Source organism: Micromesistius poutassou (genome assembly GCF_964030765.1).
Source record: "Micromesistius poutassou genome assembly, chromosome: 8".
Classification (NCBI taxonomy): domain Eukaryota; kingdom Metazoa; phylum Chordata; class Actinopteri; order Gadiformes; family Gadidae; genus Micromesistius; species Micromesistius poutassou.
Window position 1 is genome coordinate 3,193,744 of NC_140278.1, and position 24,322 is coordinate 3,218,065.

Here is a 24,322-nt window from a genome sequence, read left to right on the forward strand (position 1 = left end):
GAAGGACAAGTGTTGAGGTCAGGGAGTAATAACTACTGGTGAGGAGAGGTCGGAGGAATGTGGGGCAGTATAGAGGACGTTAACGTGGTCGTAACCTACCCATTGTCAGATGGAGTGTGCCATTTTGGTCCGACAGCAATGCCCACAGTTACCATCAATTGAAGAATATGAGTATGCCATGTTGAATGTAGAAATTACCATTAAATGGTTCAAACTTATCAACCTAGTTTTAAACAATCGGCCCGCATCTCTTTTCCTCTTAGCTGCAATAGCCGAACATCCTGAGATTGTACAATTGAATACATTAAATTCACTCATACTGGTAAATCAGCCATGCATGTCTCATTTGTGTTGCTAATTAGCCAAATGCTAATGCTATTAGTATTAGCCAGTAAAAGTTATTCACTGCATGTAGTGTTAATTCCAGCTTGGTGCTACCTCAGTAAAAACCCAGGCTGCCCCTTCCTAGTGGGGGACCAAGGGGTAATTACGCCAGCATAGAGACGACAGCTTACCCGGGCAAAACACTGGCAGCTCACCCCGTCATCATGGGCTCTAAGTGTGTGCCTTTCACAGCGTGGGCTTTGGTTAGATATTCGGGAGGACCGGAACGCCGCTGGGAGCAAGCCCAGCGTTTCCGGAGCACACTGGGAATTAGCTTCACGCGCTGCAGTCGGTTTTTTGGGGGGGGGCCGACCGGAGGCCGCGTTAAAAAGGGCGGGAGAAAAGTCCCGCTCTGCTGATGGTGCTGGGTGGGTTAATGAATATGTATTTGCGTCATCCATACTTAATGTGGCCTGAATAAATAATACTTTCCTGTTCGGAATTAATACTGGGAAAAAAAAATAAAGTCTGTTGTTGCTCTGCTAGGGTTTGCCCTTATCAAGTTTCTCGGTGCAGTTAGAGGAGCCCTTAAAAAACGTTTTTCCCCAAACCCGGGCGATTCTAACAAGTCTCCACAGTCACGCAGTTCACACCGGAGCCCCCACAGCATCTGACAAGCCCGGGCAGACCCGACGCTGGGGCTGCTGACAGGACCCTGGTGCATCAACACACCGAAACATGGACGCATGCATGAACACACGCACATAGAGACACACACACACACACACTGACGCATTGGCGCACGGAGATATGAAAGCATGAATGAACACACACACCCGATATTGTTGTGAACATTGACTGAGCTGGAAATATACATTTTCATCTTTTCATAGAGACGTGCGTGAGCGCACACACACACACACACACACACAACACACACACGCCATTGCAAATTAGTGTACTGAACCCTTAATTATATTTTGAATAAACTCTTTCAGGTATTGATTCGGTAGTGAACGACTTAACTCTCCTTTTCTCTGCGTTACTTCCAAACGTGTCCTGATCTTATACTATATACCCCAAAGCTAAACACACACATTCTCCGCCGGCCTGGCTGTTTCTCCCTTGACCCACTCTGTCTGTTCCACTTCCTAGAGCGCTGACCTCATCCCCCGCGCCCGTGGTCTTTGGGCCAGCTGGGGCACCGCGGTCTCTACTGGGTAGAATACCACACACAGGCGCACACACACACACACACACACACACACACACACACACACACACACACACACACACACACACACACACACACACACACACACACACACACACACACACACACACACACACACACACAGGTGGCCCGTAGGAATGGGAGACTAGAGTTAATTGGCCTTACACAGACACAAACACAGACCCACACACGCAGAGAAAGACACATAATACACAGAGAAAGAAAATATGATCTGCTCCAAAGCAAGAGGGATATCGCTCGCTAGAAGAAGAAAGGAAAATGTCATAAAAAAAAAACAAGGTATGCAAGCATACTTAAGACCAACCGACCACATGCACAACCGTTTTAAGGGTACGTTGTGAGTGTACGTTGGCCTGGCAAACGGATTAAACTAATTAACTTGTATATATAACAACAATAATTAAACGCTTAGAGCGGGAAAAGCGCCAACCATCAGAACAGAATAGAAAGAGGGTATGCGAAAACAAAGTGAAAGGTGTGTTCCTTCACGCCCGACCTCGACTGACGAGTGAGTGGACTTAGTGCAGAGGGGACAGCCCATCAGATCGCAGAATGAGAATACGCTCTAGGTTTCGAGCTAATCTTCCGCCGCGGGCCAAATTACTGATGTTAACTTAAGAACACAGAGGAGCGCTCGTTCTCCCTGTGGGCGAGTGTGACGGCGCCTCTTTGTGCCGGTGTGACAAGGTGACATCATCCTCACCGCCACCTCACCTGAGCTCAGGTGTTTCTTAAAGTCTCTCTCACTCTCGGTGTCCACTCACTATTCTCTACGACGAGGTGTGTGTGTGTTCACGTTAGGTGTCGTGTGGCGTCGCTTCTTGTAAAGCTGTGGTTTGCTGCAGATAGGCTGCCTGTCAAAGCATTTCACATCCCCTTGAAAAGGGAAAGAAAATAATGTTATGTGATGTAATGTCGTCTGTTGATTATGTTAGATAAATCGTTCTGTGTATTCCACCTCTGGAGTGCTCGGTTGAAAAGCCCTTCTCATCAACGCAAATTGTCTAGAAAGGGGTTTTCTGTCAATCGTCACTCATGGCTTTTGAGCCATCTAAAGAATGTGGCTGATGTCCGTTTTGTCACTTAGCTCAAAACAATCAATTCACAACCAGAGGCACCAACAAAAACCATGAAGCGGCTTGTCCGTCGAATTAACAACGGCCATTTGTGCAGCTATACAGCAGAACGCAACAAGGAACATCTATTAAGGAGATGTCAGGGCCAAGAGCTCATTCAAATGTATTCAAAGCAAAAAAGTGGGAAGAGTTGATTGAAGTTGGACCTGTCTGATGAACCATGGACCACGCAGAGATATCAGGTGGTAGATGTCATAATGGCTCCTATGCCCATGTGTATTCCATGCCTAATTAAGCATGTGTGTTTGTGCCTGTGTGTGTGTATTCATCTATAATGTTTGTATTTGTTGGAGGTACAGGTTGGTAATCCATTCCAATAGACTGTGGATAATAGAATACAAAACAGGGATAGAGTCCTTTGTCCAGCAACTTATGTCCTTTCTCTCCGATTCAAAACATTCTGTACTTAGCATTCCAGTCCTTTTATTCCACTAAACCCTTTTATATCCTTGGAGGCAGTCGGAAAAGTGAAAGGCCCCCAAATGCATGCATTTTCAAGGAAACACCTTTCTTTGTGTGGAGGAATCGCTAGCTAATTCGATGCCCAACCCAATCTCTTTACCCACAAATGATGCCAAGTGCAGTCAGGCATTGTTTACTAAATTGCATGCAAGAAAAATCATTAAAACTGAATGTCGACCTAGTTAGAGTGATACTTTGCCTGTGGGCTAATGAAATTGCCTCATTATTGCCTAGCTCATTAGTAGCATGCTAGCAGGTATGCTGCAGTAAAGTACGACTCCCTGTAACTATGGTCTTAGAATTACACGCTGAGGTTGTTGTTTGTTTACTGCTGACTGCTAAAATATTTTAATAATTAATTTACATATTTTATATTCATAGTCATTTGTGAACTAGTTTGATGCTATCGCAGATTGACGATTAGATAGTTGGAAGATGTCTTGCCACATATTTTTATGGTATCCAATTATATTTTATTACGGGTGAATTTATTTAGCTTCCAGTGCTTATTTTCTGATAGCTAAGAACAAGACTGTAGGCCATCAAAGGATGTTATGAAATGATGGATGTTTGTTTCATGGTATATTAGGGCTAATAAAAATTGGATGATATAAAAAAAGTTGATGTTGCATTTTGACGACCTGTATCTGAATCAAGTGCACCAACAGACTTTGTTCTTTGGTTTTGAAAATCAGCCCGTTTTGTACTTCATACCATAAAGGCTCCTTGGAATCCCATGGTACTGAGATGGACCCTGGTACAGATTCTATTTAGCACCTATCTAGCACCTATTTTGTGCATTGATGGTATAAACTGGAGGAAAACGTGTATCTTGACTTGTGAAAGAAGGTAAAATAGACCTATTAGACTTTGGCTGTGTAAGAGAAATAGTGGACTAACTAACTTAAAAACACATTTTTTTAAGGAAACCGCTCATGGAAAACCTAACATTAATTCTTCTTTGTTTTTGCTTTGTTTTGATTCTCCTTTTGAAGACTCCAGCTGGTCTCGTGATTCTTCTAGATAACGCATCAATAAACATTCAGACGAATGCGGGCTGAAGAGACGCCAAGTCATAATCCTACAGTTAACTAGCTTGACGAGAGTCAAAACACGAGAGGGTTTGAAATTATTGTAAAAAAAGTACTACAAAGAAAGATGGACGCTTTGTTCTCATTGACAACTGTTGGGAGGTGGGGGGGGGAACTTTAGAGATATCTTGTCTCTGGTTTCGTCTCTTTGAATGGCTCTAGCATGAAGCTACTATGGGGAGCATGTTGTTAGCTGTCTGGTGGCTAGTAGTGCAGTGTGTGCGATGCAGGACCTCTGTACTGTGGGCTATCTGATCTCCTCCCAAACTGGGCAGGTGGCTTCAGAACATAAAGGCAACTGTAACCCTCAGGAACACGTGCACACACACACACACACACACACACACATAAACAAACGCAGAAACTCACCAGCCAACAGATGTGATGTCTTTGTGAAGTAATCCTGCGCTTTTACTTTGAAGTGAACAATATGGTAAGCCGATCTTTACAAAGCCCAAAGTAACCGAAGGCGATCCGTCGTTTGCAAGACAAGAGCGTATCGAGATGATAAATTATTTCTTTAATTTTTCCTTCTCTTCTTACATCTTTTCCCTAAAACATTTGTCTGCTGGAGGCCTCAGCCGATGACGTGAGATTTCAGGGCCATTCGACTGAAAGTCCAGGGGCCACAGGCACACAGCTCTGCGGAGGGGCAATCAAACTAATGCTCACAGAGAAAGTTTGGAAATCTGTGTAAGCAGTTATTTTCCGAGGTGTTCAAACGGTAAGGGGTTTTCTGTCGTTACATACCAATCGTTCTTAGAATTTTGCACATGTGAACAAGCTTAGAGTCACCACATCAACTCCCATAGTTGACCCAACATGGTTCTAGGAATACCTATAATTACCTGGATTTCTCAACAGGAAAGTTAGGAAATGGCTAAAGTGGTGGCCGACTACATTTGGAGAACATTTGGATTTTCCGCTAATGCGTACGTGTTTTCCGAATGTGTAAAGCGTTTCGGATCACACCTAATTCCAAATATATCAGGGGTAGCGTCTGGGGTGCGTATATACACTTATTATCACCTCACAGATGTAATTATACATCGGTAATTCTGTGTGAAACCCAGAGAATCGCAACACCGTTCATTAATGCATCCCTGATGTACCACCTAATGAAACTAGGGTTTAAAAAACACCCTGAATGTAAAAATCAAGCTTCGTTTTGCATCAATCGAAGCATGAGGATTGGTTCCTGGTTAAACTAGTGACTACCTACCATAAGACAAGTGACGTCACTTCACATCATTCATCAGAAAAACGGCTATTACATGTTTCACCAGAATCTGTTGTTTAGCCTGATTTTAATGGTAGGTTACTCTTGAAGACAGACAAAAGGGTAATTGCGGCAGATCAGACTGCTGCTATAACACAGATCACAGATGCAGTGTCAAAATTACACTCTTAACAAAGGATCTTTGCACATTGCCTCTCTGCTACTCCGGCAGACAGTATGACCGCAATGATAGCGTTCAGCTTCCACAACTAAAAAAATACTTTAATCATTGCACTAATTCCCATACCCCTATCAGAGGAAAAACACCTATTAGTCAAACAGGTGTGCCTGGCTGTTTTTGCCTGTGTGCAGGCATGGGTAAACGAGACTTTGTGTCCCATGTCTGTGTTTGGGTTGGTGTAGCTCAGACTACTGATGACATGGGGATAGAATGTCCTAAATAAGCAGCACCCGTCCATCCTAAAGCATATACTAGTATACAACAATGCCTTCACGTTCAGAGTCATAAAAATAAACCCTTGTTCCCCTGTCAAACTAATCAATCATCTGCATCTGTCAGTGAACACCACGCGTGTCACTGCTCTCCTCCCACAATACTGTCTGTAGCTTAGAACAGCAGCGGAGGCATGACTTAGCATGTTTAGGTACATATGTTTGGGGCGTGCTGAGAGAGAGAGAGCGAGAGAGAGCGAGAGCGAGAGCGAACAACAACAAACGAGTGAACGAGATAAACCGGCCTCATCGTTTTAATCAAACACTTAAACACGGCGTGACAGGAGGCAGAACTCTCAGTGCGCAGTGCCTGTCGTTGGTGTGAAGTGATGAATGCCTGCGTCTGTCTCACCTCCTATTAATAGAACGGAGCGGGGTGTCAACGCCAGGGACAGGGAGAGAGCGATCTAATCGCTCAGGCTTTGTCTCTCTCCAAATCTTTCCATCTCAGCGGTGGATCTCCTCAAGAACGTGACTAGCGTTCAGCCGGTCATCATTCTGTCTGAAAATCAGTCAGGTTGAGGAAAAGCCCGACTTACTATGTCAGTTTTTATTTTTTATTTTAAGGTTTCACCTCTCATGCGTGCACAAACATGCAGAGTGAATTATACTGAGCAAGAATTCTGCGAAGGGTGAGCACTCAAACTCTGGCAGGGAAACCCGCGTGATGCACCATGAGAGAGAGTGGAAATCCATTTAGCGCTGACCATCACGCTTGCCTCCCCGGCAGAGCCCTCCAGGTCAGAGACAGGGACGCGTCGTTTGAAGGATAAGTGGATAAGTTGCCAGCTGCTTGGAAACCACACACACACACACACACACACACACACACACACACACACACACACACACACACACACACACACACACACACACACACACACACACACACACACACACACACACACTTTTCCTTATCCCTACCTCGTGAGTTGGTAGCCAGGTCGGCAACTTTCTGGAAGGCATCTAGGAAGGCTGCCGCTGCAACTACCGTGGCTCTGTCGAGGGAGAGGGGAGAACAGAGAAAAGTTAGAACACACGAAAAAACTTATTCCCTGTCATTAAATAAAAAAAATAGACAAAGGAAAATGTGCGCACAATATGTCACGGCAAAGGTGAACACACACACCCGACGGGGTCAGAGTTCTGCCATGGCTAGTTTACAGCGGTGATGACATAGGGTTGGGGTTTGCCTAGCCTTGGGCCAACAGAACATTGTTGTCAACAGCAGCTCTATGTAAAGAATCGTGTGAAGCACCAATGCACGTACGTATGCATGTGTAGCTCTACAATGGAGCGGTTGTGTTGTGTCTGTCACAAGCTGCCGCTACACTATCAGTGGAATGTGAGCTCCCCATCAGATACCAGATGCTCTTCAGATGGTGGCTCCTTGGCAGAGTGTTAAACACCGGTGAGACTACCAATCCCCACGGTGGCCTTCACCTATAGGTGGAGATCTACCGATTCAAGCGGTCTAGAGCCCAAAGCACACTGCAGTGTTCAAGACCTGCTTTCCACGGCAACACGCATCTAGCCAGTGGAAGTGGAGATGAAACGTGTGTGTCCTTTCCTGACTACAAACACTAATCACAATTAAAGTACAATAAAGTTAAACTTGACAATGTTAAAAGTTACAAGTTAAACTTGACGATGACAAATCCGTGAAGTATGTGCCGGTCTGACCTAAGGGACACCTTAGCCAACCAGTAGAAACATTAAGGTCCCTTAAAAGCATTGCATGCAGCGATAGGGAACAACAATGAAGGAACCAAGGGAGGAACTTTTAGTTGACATAAAGTGTCAACATTTTCCATGGCAAACTTGGGCCACAATGTTTGTGCTGACCTTGTTTGCTTAGCCGCTGACACTTTCCACTGGCCAGATAGGACACCTACTACAGGCACCTGTGAATTTCCATACGCTCTGCAGATATGCAGCCTTTACAGGACAGTAAAAGGTTGATTTACCTGATAGCTAGCATGTATATGCGGATGTTGTCATGGCACTATAAACGTGGCACAGATAGACCTGACTACATACTGTGCTTAGGAGGTCGCTATTGAAGTGGATGTTAAACGTCTGCCTGTTTGAGTTCTAGCACATAATGTTAAGTCAATGCTGTGTCAAAACAATATATTCAAGAGTATAATAGTAGTTGAGTGTGTAGAGTCATTCATTACTGTGATACTATATTTACGATTTTCATTCGTAATCGAGTTAAATTTGAGTGTTCCCCCATTGCAGTTACATGGGACACTTTTATTGAGTTAAAAGCTCGGAGTAACCACTTCTCATGTTGGGTTGTTCCATGACAGCCAGAGCTTGAGACAACCACAAAACTTTGAAAAGGTGTATCGTCGCTCAGACGATTCCTACATGTAACCCAGGCTCCTCACTCAACCATTGCTTAATGACTACGAGGTCTGCACCCTTTCATTCGTCATGATGCACGTCATATAGAAAAACTATAAATTAGGTTAAAGAGATTTAGTTGATCCTTGAGGGAAGAACCTGTCTGCAGATTGTAAGCCTGCACCATCATCTTGGTTCCATCTGAGGCTATCAATGGCATGTGTGCCTCGCAGCGAAATGTTGTTCAGTTACAGCTGAGGGAATAATGCAGTGTTTTTCCTCTCCGTGAGTGATGTTTCATCTCGTGACAAGGTGTCGCTGCCTTAGTGCTGTGAAATATTACGTTTCAACTCATATGCGTTCATCGTTCCAACGATGAACACACTAAACAGCACGGGGTAGCATAACAGGACAGTTGAATGGGACATACCAGAACCCAGGTTCCCATGTAACCAACATATTCAGTACAGGAAATTTAAACCATGGTAAACCACAATAAGGAGGTGATCTATCAAGCTTAGCTTAGCTTAGGTCAAGTCCATGCTACGTCAGAAGGTGACGTTGAACAACAAACATAAAAGAAGAGAAATGCATTGTACCAGAGCAGCCAAAGTCTGTCACTTTCACCTCATTCCTCGCCGGCTCCGTGTCTTAAGGAGCTAGGGGCAAAGGGAAGGAAACGAAGACCAGAAACGCTACCTGTGAACCGCAGGTCCACTGCTGAATGGACAAGCAGTTCCTTTATCATGGCAACAAGGAATGGTGACACATGATGTCGGGGTCTGCCCAAGGGGCTGACCAGTTACCACAAGGGGCCTGGGTGTGTTCCCACTGATGAAAAATGAACACACACACACACACACACACACACACACACACACACACACACACACACACACACACACACACACACACACACACACACACACACACACACACACACACACACACACCTATTTAAAGCTTGGTGAACCTCTACTTACATGCCTCCTTCGCTGCAACTGCGTGCAATATATACAATATCTTTTTTGGTTTATTTTTGTTTTACACTACACTGTGCAGTGTCGAGTTGTACCAGTTGGCACAAACACTGTTTTTTTTGCAAAGTGTGGCTTTCCAACCATCATCCCATTGTGCGGGAGCTGCTATGAACGCTCCAACACAGCAGTGGAGCGAAACACCAGTCTCCAGTCTGACGCAGAGACAACAGAGATTTCCACTTCCATGTGGAAATCCACTTACCCGACGACGAGATGAAATGCAACGCACCCCTTATAATTTTAAATATACACTCAGTGGCATGAAGGCATAACTCTGCAATTATCTAGTTATGACTACGGAATCGAAACTCCCACATTCGCCTTATACATATGTAGACGACGACCCTGTCACGGCGCTGGGACAAGCTACACTTAACCAATCAGAGGGCAAGCTGATCTATATCAGGTCGTCTTGAAAGGGACGTTGTTGTAGGAGATGAATATTAGAGAGTGTGTGTCTCTATGTGTGTGTGTGTGTGTGTGTGTGTGTTTGTGTGGGGGGATTTACTTCAAGTGGTTGTATTGAATCCTTGAAACCCACAGGAGGCTCAAAGGTCTGCTGGAGAGCCAGCAGCGGACACAGCTGTGCCCAGCCTGACCCCTCAGAAAGACCAAAGACTTAGAGCGGCTGAAAGGAGTCTGAATAGAAATCAAATCACTTGTGTTCCACCCATCCCTCTACTCCACACTGTGTGTGTGTGTGTGTGTGTGTGTGTGTGTGTGTGTGTGTGTGTGTGTGTGTGTGTGTGTGTGTGTGTGTGTGTGTGTGTGTGTGTGTGTGTGTGTGTGTGTTTGGTCACCAGTACGCGGAGCTGAAAGACCCTATTTGTACCCCAGAAATGACAGAACAGCCTAAAGACCATAATTGGTCGACTTCCTAGCTGCTTTGAGAGAGGGGGGGAAATTACAGGGTGGCCCGCCTCAGGATGTCACACACACGTCACACACTCTCTGGCCAGAGTGGTTGGCCACTCAGCAGCAGCCTTGGTTTATATGCCACTTCTAAACACAGTGTGTGTGTGTGTGTGTGTGTGTGTGTGTGTGTGTGTGTGTGTGTGTGTGTGTGTGAGAGGGAAAGTGAGTGGTGGTGGTGATGGTGGAGGGGGCGTGGCAATTTTATTCAAAGGGTATTGTGATGCTTTTCAAATTGAGATTCTTATCAAAAAGGAGTCAGTTAACTAGCGATAGAGACGGTTGAATACAACAGGTTTTATAGGCCAAATATTTGTATGGCTTGCAGCAAACTTCTGCTGGCAAACCTACACTCGCGTGAATATAACTAGACTCAGCATCAGGCTTGGCTGCATCGATCAGCTCTTGGCACTCGGTTAGAAATCCTTGAGATATTTAACAAATATATCGGACTGTTTGGACACCAGGTACATGCCCATTAGAGCCAAGGCATAAAACTAGGTTACAATCTGGCAAGAGTGCTTAGTCCAGGCTCTTACTTAAAGGTACTAAAGCATAAGCAATAAATGCATGTAATGTGGATTTGAAGGATTCGAGGCAATTTGGAGTCCATAAACCTGCCTGGACTGTGGGCTGTTCTCCATGCGACAGCGCTCACAGACGTTAAAACCCGAAAACACTTCCAGGATGGATCCACCTGTTCCAAAACGGAGACACACACTGTATGCCCTATCTCCTCCGTCTCCAGACAGTGACACCTCGGTGCCAAACAGACACAAGGGCTGCGGGCCTCAGATACCCAACAGAGGTTGAGCAAAGCCAGGTCACATATTTAACCCCGGAACAACGGTGGGACCGGACTAACATATCACCGTTAATCAGTCCTAATGCTCGGCACTGAGTAGAACTGGCCTGTGAGGCCTCCGGGCGGTATTGTTAAGACATTGAGGCCTTTGTGCCACTGTCGCTCTAAGTCTGTCTGCGTGCACGTGGAGCCTTCTGGAAACCTGTCGAACACAGTTAGCCACGTCAGAATTTTTTCCGCGGCTGGGTTAACCATGCGATGCGATTTCAGGGGGGATGTCAGCGGTGGTTTGTCTAGGGACACGTGGCCACTTAAAGCCCACTAGCAGAAGTGGCTGACATGGACGGCCATTGTTAGCCGCCGACATCTTTTGTTGCCCGAGGAACAGAAAAAAAGTACATCGGAAAGGGTGGGTGCTGGAATTTGCGACCGTACAATAAACGGGCCGCTCTTTGATTGGACAAAATAAAATCAGTCCTAATGAAGACTTGATAGAAGGGGGGGGGGTGTGAACTGCATGAGGCTTTGGAAGGACATTTGTGCTTTTATATAACCCGTCACTGTGGGTTTGTCTGAGGACATTCGGGCACTGGAATCTGCCACAGACACTTAGGTCCATTGTGCGAGGCCACAAAGAGCAGAAGGACTCGAGACTGGATTCTCGCGTTTTCCTTTGTGGAAAATGCCACGAAGGAGAACAGGGACAAAATACGGGCTGTGTCTGTATTGGTGTTACGCAACAGAGTGTGTGGGCACGTTGAGGGCAAGGTAGGAGTTTAACCAGCATTTACATAACCTACCTGTTTACTCATAGCAAATGGCACAAACTGAGGCAGGACAAATTGTGAAATTTGATCGATTGCATTAAGGAGGATTTTTCCTGCAGGGCGACATCTGTCAGTTCTTGTTTTTGCCTTTGGTGATTTTCCACGGCCTAAAGGTACCTGCAGCGGGACTGTTTGACTGACAGACTCACACACACATACAGACACGCAGATGCACTCACCTGAGCTGAGACTGCAGCTTTCCGGCCTTGCTGATAAAGTCCTCCCAGATAGGATAGCTGCTCTGTAGGGGGGAACACAGATGGAGGTACAGTTGGTCAGTCGGAGAGATGCAACAGACCGAGTCGCCCAGCCCAGCTGTGTTATTTACCCCCTCTGTCTTGGTCAAAGTCATGGGGAGTGGGGTTGAGGTCTGTCGCCCAAGGCAGGCGGGCATGCCAAGCATGATGTTGGTGAATTGGACAGCCACACCTGTTAGGGGTCTCCGATTAGCCCGCGCTGTCGTAGGATGCGTGGCGGGACGGAACCAGAGGTCTTTTAGCTCTCGGAGTACATGCAGACTTGACCTGAGAGTGGATTCTCACCCAGAACTCTGGGGACAAACAGGCAACAGTGCTACCGACTGGTCCCCTTAAACTCGGAAAATGTGCTAAATAGACACACACACACACACACACACACACACACACACACACACACACACACACACACACACACACACACACACACACACACACACACACACACACACACACACACACACCTCAGTAGCAGGATGATTAGCATGTGTGCAACAAGGCCAAGTGGCTGGCCAGGGCTACTCATTATGGGTCACTTATCGTCCCCAAAAAGCCTTGTGGCCCTTTAATTCCAACGTGTCGCAGGCACACTGCGGTAAACACCCTGGATTAGACACATTTCAACAGACTTAAGTGCATTGGAGAAAATGTATAATGACTCATAGGATCTTTGATGGTGATTTGTGGTTATGGTGAACTTCCTAAAACCCAGTCCAACCAGTAGACCAGGTAACCTGGAAGAGGTGCATGCAGACAAAGGGAACAATAATCCCAACAGAAGCCAATGGAGGCACTTAGCATAAACATCCTTAAACGGATGCTGACTTCATTAAGCCAATATTGGTATAGTAATTGATACAGTAAGTTAAAACAGCTAATACAAATTACATTCATCTGCACTAGTTGACTTAACGTCCGGCTGCCAATGAGTCATAACTTAAGATCATTGAGGTATAAGTCTAGCCTACATTTCGGAGCACTGCACAATATTAGCCCTCAAAATGGGTCATGGATAGAAGATTCCCTACAATAAAAATAGTTACTTTAATCAGTGTGCCCCTCACGGGAAGCTTGATGTATTTTGGGTTCTGGGCTGAGATGAACAGAACAGAACCGATCATCTTTACAGTGAGACGGAGAGCAGAACGCTCACAGGTGTCACTGAAGCAGGGGCAATGCGTCTTGGTAACATTTCTCGCTGATGCGCCAATAGCGCCAAGTAAGGAATGTCCTGTCATGCTGTGGAACATAACACGAAGCCACAGGTTGACCCTTACACACTCATCTCTCATGTCTGTCAAATCTGCCCCTGGCCTGAGTCGGCCACCTGCACTGATCTAGTCTGCTGTATGCCTGCCTGTTCCACAAGACAGCAGGCACTGTGGTAACTGCACACCAGACCACCTCTCCATCCTCCAGCTCTGATGGCGCAGGGGTTTAATGTAGTTTAATGTTTTAAATTGAATGTTCTCACTTGTTTTTAAGCTTTCAGAATCCATCTTACAGACTCATCCTAAACTTGCGATACATTCAAAAACATAATAATTGATAAAGAAATGTAAAGAAATAAAAATAGTAAAGAATCATTCAAGAGTTATTAATCAATATACTGTTGAATGTATGTGGGAATTCCCGCAGTTTGAAGTCGGTGAGCCCTTTTTAACTAACTTTGGGGACTCTCCAGTCGAGTCCGGGGCAATTTGATTTACACCCATGTCAGAGTGTGAGACTCCGGAGGGTCATCTTCTACCCTGCAAGATACATTCCCAGGATTCCTCCAGGTGGCCAACAGCTGATGAATGAGACAGCCTTAATGGTCTCATCCGAGGAGTCATTTAGAAAATATGTCCACATGTCCAAAATCACATACCACTACTTTTTTGATTAGCTTGGCCTAAATGGTCACTGCCAAAAACACCAACACAATAAAAAAAAAGCAGGTAAATGTAATTAGAACAGCATAAAAAGCGTTCTTTAGTATTCAAATTAACTACTTTGCCTGGTTTTCACCTATAACATACCACACTTTATTAGAAGGAAAATCATCATCACTGCAACTTTATTACGATTTTCCATTTATGTATTATTAAATATATTATTTTATATGATTCAATGCTTTTGTATATCTATCCAAAACCAACGTTTAAAAAACACAAAAAAAATATCCAATTAACCGACTAGTGTACGGGCCCCTGTGGACTCGTCCTGTTTTAATTGTCTGAAGAACATAAGGTGGTTCAAGGTCCTAATTGTGTCCCAGATAAGACGCATTTAATGCAAAGTTTCCTTACTTTCATGTCTCCGATCACTGTCTGGAAGAGTCCTCCAAGTGCACTGCATTCCTTCTCGATCACAGCCTCCATTTTCAGGACCAACTCCAAGGGTCAGTCCGACAAGTCGTCAGCCCCCTCTCGGCTCTCCAAGAGCCCCCCCTCCCCTCCAAAATAAAAGAAAACAGCTGGACTGTGTGTTGCAAAGGTTATTATCACACAAAACACCAACAACTAAATCGTGATTATCTCGACAGTTCTTCTCGAAAGCACGAATGAAAACGTAGCCCCTTTGCTTTGCAGGAGTAGTTTGAAACACACTCTTCAGAACAGCGGTCCTCTTCGTCCGTCGTACGCTTTAAGCCGAGAGGTCCGCGTCTGTTGCGGGAAAAGAGCGTTTTAAATCCGCCTCTCGGGTCCAGGCCGCTCGGTGTACATCCATGGCTCGGCGGACGGAACCATATCGGGATTTTCTTTGTGAAGTAAGAGAGTTTTTGACGAGGATAATCCGCAGTGTTTGGGACTCCGATGGATTCCGTCCCCTCGGATTGAACTACCTTCTCCGGCTTGTGTGTGTAGGAGAAGGAGGGGGCAGACGAGTAGAGGCAAGAGGTGAGGGACGCGGACGCGCACAACACAGTACAGAGGCGCGTTCACGAGTTGTTATCATGAAGTTGACATGCCTTGATCTGAAATTGTAACTTCTGTTTAATCTATTTTGGTGAACATAGTTTAAAGTAGTTTTATATAGTATGAGAATATAGAAGACGAAAGAATGGTAGACTGCAGTGTTTAAACAAGTAGACTCATTGTACACTAATCTTAGTTGGTGTTTGTTTCATTTATGGACGTTAGACTTTAAATTGATTGACTCAATTAATTAAAATAGAGATGAGATTCTGAATAAATTCAGAACAAATTTAATCGTATCTGGTTTTATAACTCATTATGGACATCTAGTGGTTGACCTGTGTAACTATAACCAAATGTGCTCTATTATCCCGCTCAGGAATGATTCATTTCTATCTGGAACAACTAGGACATCTACTTGGTTGACCTCGAGGACACCAAGATAAGTACATAAACGGCATATAAGATTAGGTACGAGGAGTCAACATCTTTATACAAAGGAAGTTGTGCATCTCCGCAACTGCTATCTTAATTTGTAAATCATTTCAACTGTAGTCCTACCATACCGTGACCTCTTATAAACTTAGAAAATAATAATTCCCCTAACATGAACCATTTTCTACCTGGTATTATTTCGTATTACTTTAGTACTAGTCACAGGATGCAACTACAATTTGTATTCCATGATTGTTATTCAAATTTCATTTATTAAGATTCACAGCGAAGACCGCCTTGCAAAGGGCAAAAATAACATAATATACATTTTATAAAACTGAACAAAGCATGAATATAAGTGATTATAAGAAAGCTAGATGAAATGGCGAATCGTTAATTGGTGCAAATGAAAACTTATAAATAAATCATCTAATGATCAGTCAGTAAATAAAGCAAACTATTTTTTAACTGTTGGTCACCGCAGCAACGTACAAAGAACTTTGCCTTTGCACCAAATTCCTATGACACAAGGGGAGGCGGGGACTGTTCATTATAAATCTTTTTCAGATTTAAATCACAAATCCTCTTTGGATAGGTGCAGTTATCCAATAATTATAGTTCTCTATTATAATAGCAGACGTACACGGCGGACAATCTTTTTAGCACCTGAACAAACAAAGTGGGCGGGGCTTGACTCCTAGTCTTTGACGTTCTTTCCAGCAGGGGGCGTCCCTCGTTACCTGTAGAATGACTTGTGACCATCCCCTGGTCAATGATACAGTGGCACATGTTCAGAGGTAGTGGACAATATCAAAAGCGGACTTGGTCTGTGCCAAACCTACTGTGTAAAACAACAAAACAAAAATGAAACGAGTAGGTAACAGCGAATCTTAAATGAAAAATCTCCATAATTAGTCAAAATATGCATCTGTGCTGCTGCCTTCGAATATTGTTTGTGTAACAGGGCAGTCAAGCAAGAAGACATATCACAAAGAACGAGTCAGACAGCAATTATCAATTATCAAAATATGCATTAAGATTTGATCTATATTCTATATGCTCTATATTCTCACATTTAGGCATGTAACAGGGTCAAGGACAGTGAAAATGGACTGGCTTGCATCATTTAAGCAGGTTATTCTGGTTATATGTTACCTAAGCATACTCTCGTTTCCACTCAGGTAACAACCAAACACGAAGCGACCTGTACTGCCCAACACAAGTAGCTCTCCATGACATGAACCAGAGCACTGCACATTGTTACTGATCATCACGTTACTGAAACCTTCATTACACAAAGCAATGCAACGGTGGTGCCGGCGGGAGACGGAAGTGCGGTGGTTCTCGGTCACATCCGCCATCTTCTGAATCCCATGAACAGGCTGCAGCCGTAGCACAGTGTCACCACAAAGGCGAATATCTGGAAGGACCAACACACAAGGAGAGGGAAGGTTAGACGGCTACGTTTTGTATCTGAAGTCCTCAACAAACCAAATGTTTTATTTCGGGGTGATGTTCTATTCGCGTGTGCGGTCGGTAGTTCGAAATCCGTATTCAATATGTCTATTGAAACCTCCCATCCTTTTATAGGTCATGCTGTGTGCACACGGCCATCTGTGAGACCAGATGAAAAGCCCGCGGGACCAGTTCACATGAGGGCAGAGACAGAACGGCGGGACTGGGCACCACCAACACTAAACCAGTCATAGGCCAGACAAACATTGTGTGCTGTCGAGCCTGCCACGCGAATAAGTGTTTTTTAAGGACTGCAATGTTATGAACAGTGACTGAGCTGGAAAAATACATGTTTTCATTCTTCTTTCATAGGCACACACACTCTCTCCATCACACTCTCTCTGTCTGTCTGTCTCTCTCACACACACTCTCTCTGTCTGTCTCTCTCTCTCTCACTCTCTCTGTCTGTCTCTCTCTCTCTAAATACGTCTCTCTCACACCCTCTCTTGTCTCTGTCCCAAACACACTGTCACGCGGGCGTCTTTGTCTCCAACCCCAACGCAGCATCGAAACTGGGATCTGTTGAGGCAGCAGCAGCAGCAGCACTCACCGTGGCCGCCACGTTAATACTGTATTGCCGCTGGTCCAGCACGGTGAACACGTTGCCCCGGGGGTAGGTGATGCACATGACCGTCTCAGTGCTGTTGGGCAGCAGCTTGACGTGGGCGCCGCCGTTAGCCGCTGTGGTGGCCGCCTCCAGCACGAAGGCCGCAAAGTAGAAGAGCAGCGCCACCAGGTGGTACAGCACGTCCTGGGAGGGGAGTCACAGGAGGGAAGAGCAGTCGATCACAGAGTCAAGGCATCAAGGAGTTAGTGAAATATAGACCACCACGTGGTGCAGCGCGTCCTGGGAGGGGGGGGGGGGGGGCAGGGAGGAGCAATCGATCCCAGTCAAGTCATCAAGGAGGAAATATACAAGATATAGAGCTACCACCAGGTGGTACAGCACGTCCTGGGAGGGGACGACAGGGGAGCTCAATCGATCACAGAGTCAAGTCATCAAGGAGGCAATATACTAAACATAGAGTTTGATTTACATGTACATTGACGGCATTTAGCAGGCGCTTTTATCCAAAGCGACTTACAATTGGTTGATTTTTCTACAGTTTTTTCAGGTTTGTACAGTTTTTACAGGTTTGACAGTATTTTGAGTATGTTTTGATTTTACGGCTCAAGCAATAGTCTCTTAATGTATGGTTTAGAGTTTCTACACGTTTGACTCTGTTTCTTTATACAGCTCAACCAATCCCCTCTGTTGCTAGTAGGAATGGTTTCAGGTTTCTCCTCTCAAATTAGTAATTTATTTCTCAAAAAGCTTGTATATGTATGTTCTACCAGAGCCCAGGGCGACGCTCTTAACACTAGATGACACAGAGATCAACCAGACATATCGCCAAGTTACAGTACATTTGCACTACATAGTGCAGAGGCATTACAATCGTTGAGGTGCTGGTTTCGGTTTTTTTTTCCCTCAAATTAGTAATTGTTCTGTCAAAAAGCGTGTATGTATCTTCTATCTTTTATAATGGTTAGCTTACACCTAACATAGACTTAACTCATTTGACCTTGAGCTAGTGACCCAGCAGGAGGGAGCAGAGAGAGTGAGAGACAGAGAGAGACAGAGAGTGAGAGAGAGAGAGAGAGAGAGAGAGAGAGAGAGAGAGAGAGAGAGAGAGAGAGAGAGAGAGACAGAAACAGAAAGAGTGTGAGGGAGAGGGATACAGAAACAGAGGGGGAGAGACAGAGAGAGAGATAGCGTGAGGGAGAGAGAGACAGAGACATAGAGAGAGAGACAGAGAGACAGAGAGAGAGACAGAGAGACAGAGAGAGAGACAGAAAGAGAGAGACAGAGAGACAGAGACAGAGAGAGAGAGAGAGAGAGAGAGAGAGAGAGAGAGAGAGAGAGAGAGAGAGAGAGGAGAGACAGAAAGAGAGAGAGAGAGAGACAGTGTGTGTTGTTGACGCTTTGTGCCTGGCAGGGACAACAGGCCGGTTCTTTGTTCATTTTTTTTTGTTTTTTTTTGTTGGTCTGAGCTCATCACCCATGAAGTCATTGTTTGGGCAAAAACAAACAAGGGTACTTGCCCTCAGCACCCTGGGAGAAGGGACACCCTTAACACTAGATGACACAAATTTACAGTACATTTGCATTACATGTGCAGAGACACTAACAATCTCTGAGGTGTTACATTTGCATGTGGCTGTGGTGTGGAACACTCCCTTCTTCAATTTGTGGCGTTATATTTTTAACTGTGAATATACTTATAACTATGATGGTGCACAGTGTACTCCATATTATGAGACAGCTGCTTTTCCTGTTCTACACAATTAACAAGCATTGTATGTATTCACATTAGTGAACTCTCAGTGCTTTCATTGTCCATTGTGGTTTTTATCAGGCCAAGGACTGTGTTTAAACAAAGCCACGGTAAGCTTTCCCCCATACGTATTGCAGTCCACTTTGTACTGCAGGCAGATATATTCTCTTTAAGACTCTTTAAGCCTGTGTAAGTTGCACTGACTCTGAGCAGAAACAATCAGGCCTCATGCCACTGGGTTGATGAGTCTTTGGCCTAGAATAGACGGCAGGCTGCCAGAAGAGGTGTGAGAGGATGCTCCACAATACATGTTAAGCTTTCCAGACCTCAATTATTGACCTTGGAAACAAGTCAACAGTGAAAGTCAATGGCAGTAAAAGGATGAACTTAGTGAGTCAACAAAGACAGTATCAACCATGCTTAGTGTCACGGTGAAGGTCACAAATCAATTCACTATGTCATGCTCTGTGTCTGGATGGTCATATCATGTATGAGACTCAACCAAGGGCTTACAGATGCTAAAACACATGCTGTTGTAACATAAACCGATAACATTTACATCACCATCTTCTACAGCCAATACATGGGATAGAATAGCAAAATAATATGTACTGATACACATTGAAACCTGTTGTGAGATTCAGAGGAGCTCTGTGTTTGACAGTGTTTATGCCCAGCTGCTGTCTGGGCGCATAACTAATCCGTAACCACCACAGGGCGAAATAAAATGACCTTTAGCTTGAACCTGGCTTAGTCATTTGTGGTTATTGTGTGTTTAAGCAGGCAGCTTGACAGTTTTACTAAGGCAAAGGGAGGGACCTGGTTTGTATGGTCAAACAAGTCAAAAACAGAGTTATGGTTGCCGTTGCACTTCTGTAATAGTCATTCAGAGCCAAATCATTTATCCAGGCTACAAATTTTTGTCATCATCATTCAATGAATGGAATCATTGAGGTTCTACATTTGCATGCGGCTATTGTATTTTTATGAACACTCCCTTCTTTTATTTGTGATATATTTTTGTATAATATTGCACAGTGTACTGCATATGTTGTACTTTGAAACAGATGCCTGGCCAGTTCTGCAAAATTAACTGTTTCCCCATGCATTGTATGTATTCAAGAATACAAATACATATGATGCATGTGAATACATTTTACTGTATTCACATGCATTGTATGCATTGGTACTCCATTTAGATTTTTCTCCCATAAACGATCATTCGATGAATTGAGTGCAGAATGGCTTGAGAACATCACGGTGCTAGCCTGGCTATTGCCAGACCAAGCTCAATCATAGATTGAGCTTGGTCTGGGGAGGCTGCTGTAATTTTATTCAGCACAAGAGGCGTGATCAATGGGCCTAGTTCAAGCGACTCTGTATGCAATTGGCTGCTTGCCGTCGCGTCCCTGTCGTCATTGTGTTAAACCAGCCAATAGTGAGCCAGGGAGAGAAGCCAACTTGGTGATTGGCTCCCGCAAAAGCGTATCGGAAGCAGAAAGAAATGTATTGCTCCTCTCCAGACCCATCTGCAGGGCAAATTCAAATTTGACTATTAATGTGTTAATAAATAGCCTCCAATGGAGGGATGGTTGAGCCTCATGCCACTGAGTTTATTTAGATACCTAAAAATGCGCTTTTCCACGTCCCTTTGTGCTTCAGCTGTTGGCACATTCAGTCTTCCTGTGGCACAGCCAAAGCCTCAGGAAAGTTTCCGTTGTGAAGGTTTCGATGGGAAGTTTTGGTTGCAAAGTTTTCATTGTGATGTTTTCATTGTGAAGTTTTCGATGGGAAGTTTTCAATATGAAGTTTCCTTTGTAAAGTTTTCTTTCTGTCTACACTACTGGTAAATGGAATCCATCAACTGTTTGAGGCGGTTGGGCTGATTAGGTTTAGGGAATTGCATTTGACTAAAACCGCACTGAGACATTCAAAACTTTAAAAGGTAGCCTTATAATCTAAGGCATGTCAAGGTTAAGAATATAAATGTATGTGATAAAATAAGATATGTAATTGCATGTGCAAATATTCAAATGCAATTTAAATTCTTGTTCTGTGTCATGGCCTTCTTATCTGTGGGGGGAAGGCAGCACTCCTGTTGCAAGCCACAGAGTGAAATTAGTGGAGCAAAACTTTGCTGCTCTGTGACCGTTTGTCTTGAGCAGGACAATAAATACCTCCTTTACGAAGAAGCGTTGTAGTTTCCATTCATCGGCTTTGTTGAGACAACAAAGGCCTAGTCAGGCAGCTATTTTCCTTTCTGGGGCTATGTCTTAAAAAGCTGTCTCACAACCTGGAATATGAGTAGTGGTGTGTGTGTGTGTGTGTGTGTGTATGTGTGTGTGTGTGTATGTGTGCGTGTGTGTGTGTAACGGTGTTGTGCAACAAGCTCAAGTTGCACCGAAGAACAAACAACAACACAGCTACGCTGCTGGCACTACTGCGGCGGAAGGAAATGAGGGCCTAGAGTTTGGGTTCCGTGGTGGTAGCTCGGGAGGAAGCAAAGTACTTTGCCAGTCTCAGTGCATCCGTGTGTGTGTGTGTGTGTGTGTGTGTGTGTGTGTGTGTGTGTGTGTGTGTGTGTGTGTGTGTGTGTATGTGTGTGCTTTTAACCATGTTCAATGACGTAATTACTAAAGGTTTAACAGTTGTCTATCATCCTATTATTATCAGGCGTGATAATACTTGCACAACAAACTGGGCGCCACCTATTTCCCTAACTGATCCCAAAATGACCCGCCTTAAAATTCCTCATCACCAACATATAAACGCAGCATTACACTTCGAAACCTAAAATATCAAACTACAAACTCCCAGTCAAGTTAGTATAGAATTGACTCTCCATGGATGCTATGATCCAAACATTGATGTATTTGTAACGTTTATGCATTTGTATATTCATGTCACTTGACTTAGATTCAGGGTACGGCTCAAGTTTTCAACGTTCAACTCGCAACCTTTCCATCAACACAATTCACCAAGGAACAAATCCTTCAGTCGGTGCGTCATCGTTTCCATACCAGGACGTTCCAGTCCGTGTTGATGCGGTCTGCCAGGCCGGTGATCAGCATGGCCAGATAGGCAGAGGAGAGGGAGAAGGTTAGAAGGGACACGAACATCACCCAGCCCTGCAACAGAGGCACGGGCACGTTGGACGCAGCCACCAGGATCCATACCAGCCCCCCCAACACCTGCAGAGAAGGGAGGACATTAGGAACGCATTTAGACTGTTGTTAAGAACAAGTTGCCACCTGTATCCCGTTTCAGGTCACCAATGGATGGATGTTGTGGTATTGATTTGGGTACTTTGCCACATACTAATAATTGACTTGAATTAAGAGAAGCGTGTAATGGTGTGAACATTATTACTATTTATATGTGGAAAAAGTCATGATGACTGATTAGGTATTATCTAATAACCAGTTATTATCTTAATTATGGATCTTAAAGACCACGTAAATTTTCCTCGACCTGTCTGTGTGTGTGCATAATGCACCTTATAAGGATCTTGAGATTCATTTACTGCATGTAATTTCTCTTTCTTTAGTGGTATTCTTATTTCTACTGACATGTAAGGTTTACTGAAGGCTGATGAGTACTGGATGAACACTATGGTACCCAAAGGGAGAGACAGCTTACTGCCAGCCTTATAGTTTTAGTTTACACCATGAACACAATCGGTAGTTCAACAAAAGGTCATCATACATATTTAACACCCAGAACATTTAAACCCCTGCAGGGGTGAATATGGAACGAAAGGGAGGGAGGTTAGAGGACATATAGAGCCGGATATCAACCTGATATCAAATAACAACACAATCTGTACAAATTTAGTATTTTTCCGATTTGAATGAAGCATATTCTCCAAAACATAACTTATGTCGAGGGATATTAATGTAGAAGTGTAGTGCCTATATATTAATTTGTAGGCTAACCCCTTTACCTTATCAGACAGATGCATAGTAAGATGAGTTAGATTGTAAAGTTTTTGATTGGACCTTCAGATAAAACCTTTACTAAATCATGTAATGTAATGTATTATCATTTCATCTCTTGTAGTGCAATGTCATGTCGACTAGTATGATTAATATTTTGGAATTTTAAACACATCACCTGGGTCGCAGTTCAGTGACACGAACGCTATTTGATGAGGACTGATAGGACTACTTTGTTTAAACGCGGGGTTGCTTAGTTATATGTGAACCAATCAGAGATGGCAATTCCAGTCTCTCAACTATGACATTCATTCCCAAGCATATAGGCTACTTGTATGATCACCCTTAAAAGTAACCAATCATTGGGTGAAACACAAAGGGATGCATTATATTAACTGTTATATACTGTATATATCTGTTATAATAGCCTACTTTCAGGCTGGCTTTTGGACAGACAAACAGTAGGCTGTGCCATGGGAATCACATTTTAATACATGCAAATGAGAGGAAAACTGCCGTAAAAAGTAAAAGAAGATGCATCACTTACAATTTCTAGACATATAAGCGCTCCGGAATACGTCCTCAGTATCTCCAGGCCCAAAGGTAGAGAGATAGTGGCCGAGGGGAACGCAGTGGCCGCGGGATTTGGAGCTGGTTCCGTCATTATCTGCACACTCTTTCCTTCTATCTTCCTCCTTATTCCCCCGGGATCCCCTATAAGTGGCCTACTTTTCCCTCCTCTTCTCGCTCCTGGCCGCTTCCAGATCCACAGATGCCCTCCGTTTGGACAAAACGCACCAGATAAGAAATGGGCTTCCAGGGAAATTCCTCCGGAGTCATGTGTCCTCAAACTGGTCGGGCAGGTGCAGCGGCCACTCCCTGTGTCTCTCCTTCTCAACGGCTCTGATCGGAGCCAGGCTGAGAGAGGATCCTGGATTGTAGCGTTATCCCAGTCTATTGCAACGCAATTTCCGGTTTCGTACTTCCTATGAGCTGTGTACGCCGGCCAACAGTCCACGGAGCGAG

At 44.4% G+C, this 24,322-nt stretch overlaps 3 protein-coding genes and 1 long non-coding RNA gene across 7 annotated transcripts in view; 1 reads left to right on the forward strand and 3 right to left on the reverse strand.

The window, feature by feature from the left end:
* LOC311351540 (protein MTSS 1-like) overlaps positions 1–14,624 on the reverse strand; it is a 60,151-nt gene extending 45,527 nt beyond the window's left edge. For all 4 annotated transcript variants that reach the window (XM_084471692.1, XM_084471690.1, XM_084471689.1 and 1 more), the window contains exons 1-3: positions 14,485–14,624; positions 12,116–12,177; positions 6,925–6,998 (exon numbers count right to left, since the gene is read on the reverse strand). In XM_084471692.1, coding sequence (XP_084327818.1) covers positions 6,925–6,998; positions 12,116–12,177; positions 14,485–14,556 — 208 coding nt within the window. In that variant the 5' untranslated portion in view covers positions 14,557–14,624. The remainder of the gene's footprint in view (positions 1–6,924; positions 6,999–12,115; positions 12,178–14,484) is intronic.
* A 349-nt stretch (positions 14,625–14,973) lies between these two features.
* On the forward strand, positions 14,974–17,581 carry LOC311351542. The gene is made up of 3 exons (XR_014636745.1): positions 14,974–15,075; positions 15,473–16,979; positions 17,119–17,581. It is a non-coding gene; the product is annotated as an uncharacterized lncRNA (long non-coding RNA).
* mal2 (mal, T cell differentiation protein 2) lies at positions 16,809–24,288 on the reverse strand. Its single transcript, XM_084471693.1, has 4 exons — positions 23,844–24,288; positions 22,382–22,552; positions 17,594–17,794; positions 16,809–16,948 (listed from the first exon to the last, which is right to left on the reverse strand). Exons 1-4 carry the CDS (start codon positions 23,958–23,960, stop codon positions 16,877–16,879), a joined length of 561 nt encoding a protein of 186 aa, XP_084327819.1. The 5' UTR covers positions 23,961–24,288; the 3' UTR covers positions 16,809–16,876.
* The window catches only part of colec10 (collectin sub-family member 10 (C-type lectin)), a gene marked incomplete at its 3' end in the record, with an annotated part of 13,221 nt that continues 13,031 nt past the window's right edge, over positions 24,133–24,322 (reverse strand). The window contains exon 8 of the mRNA XM_084471862.1: positions 24,133–24,227. Within this exon, the coding sequence (XP_084327988.1) occupies positions 24,133–24,227 (95 nt within the window). The remainder of the gene's footprint in view (positions 24,228–24,322) is intronic.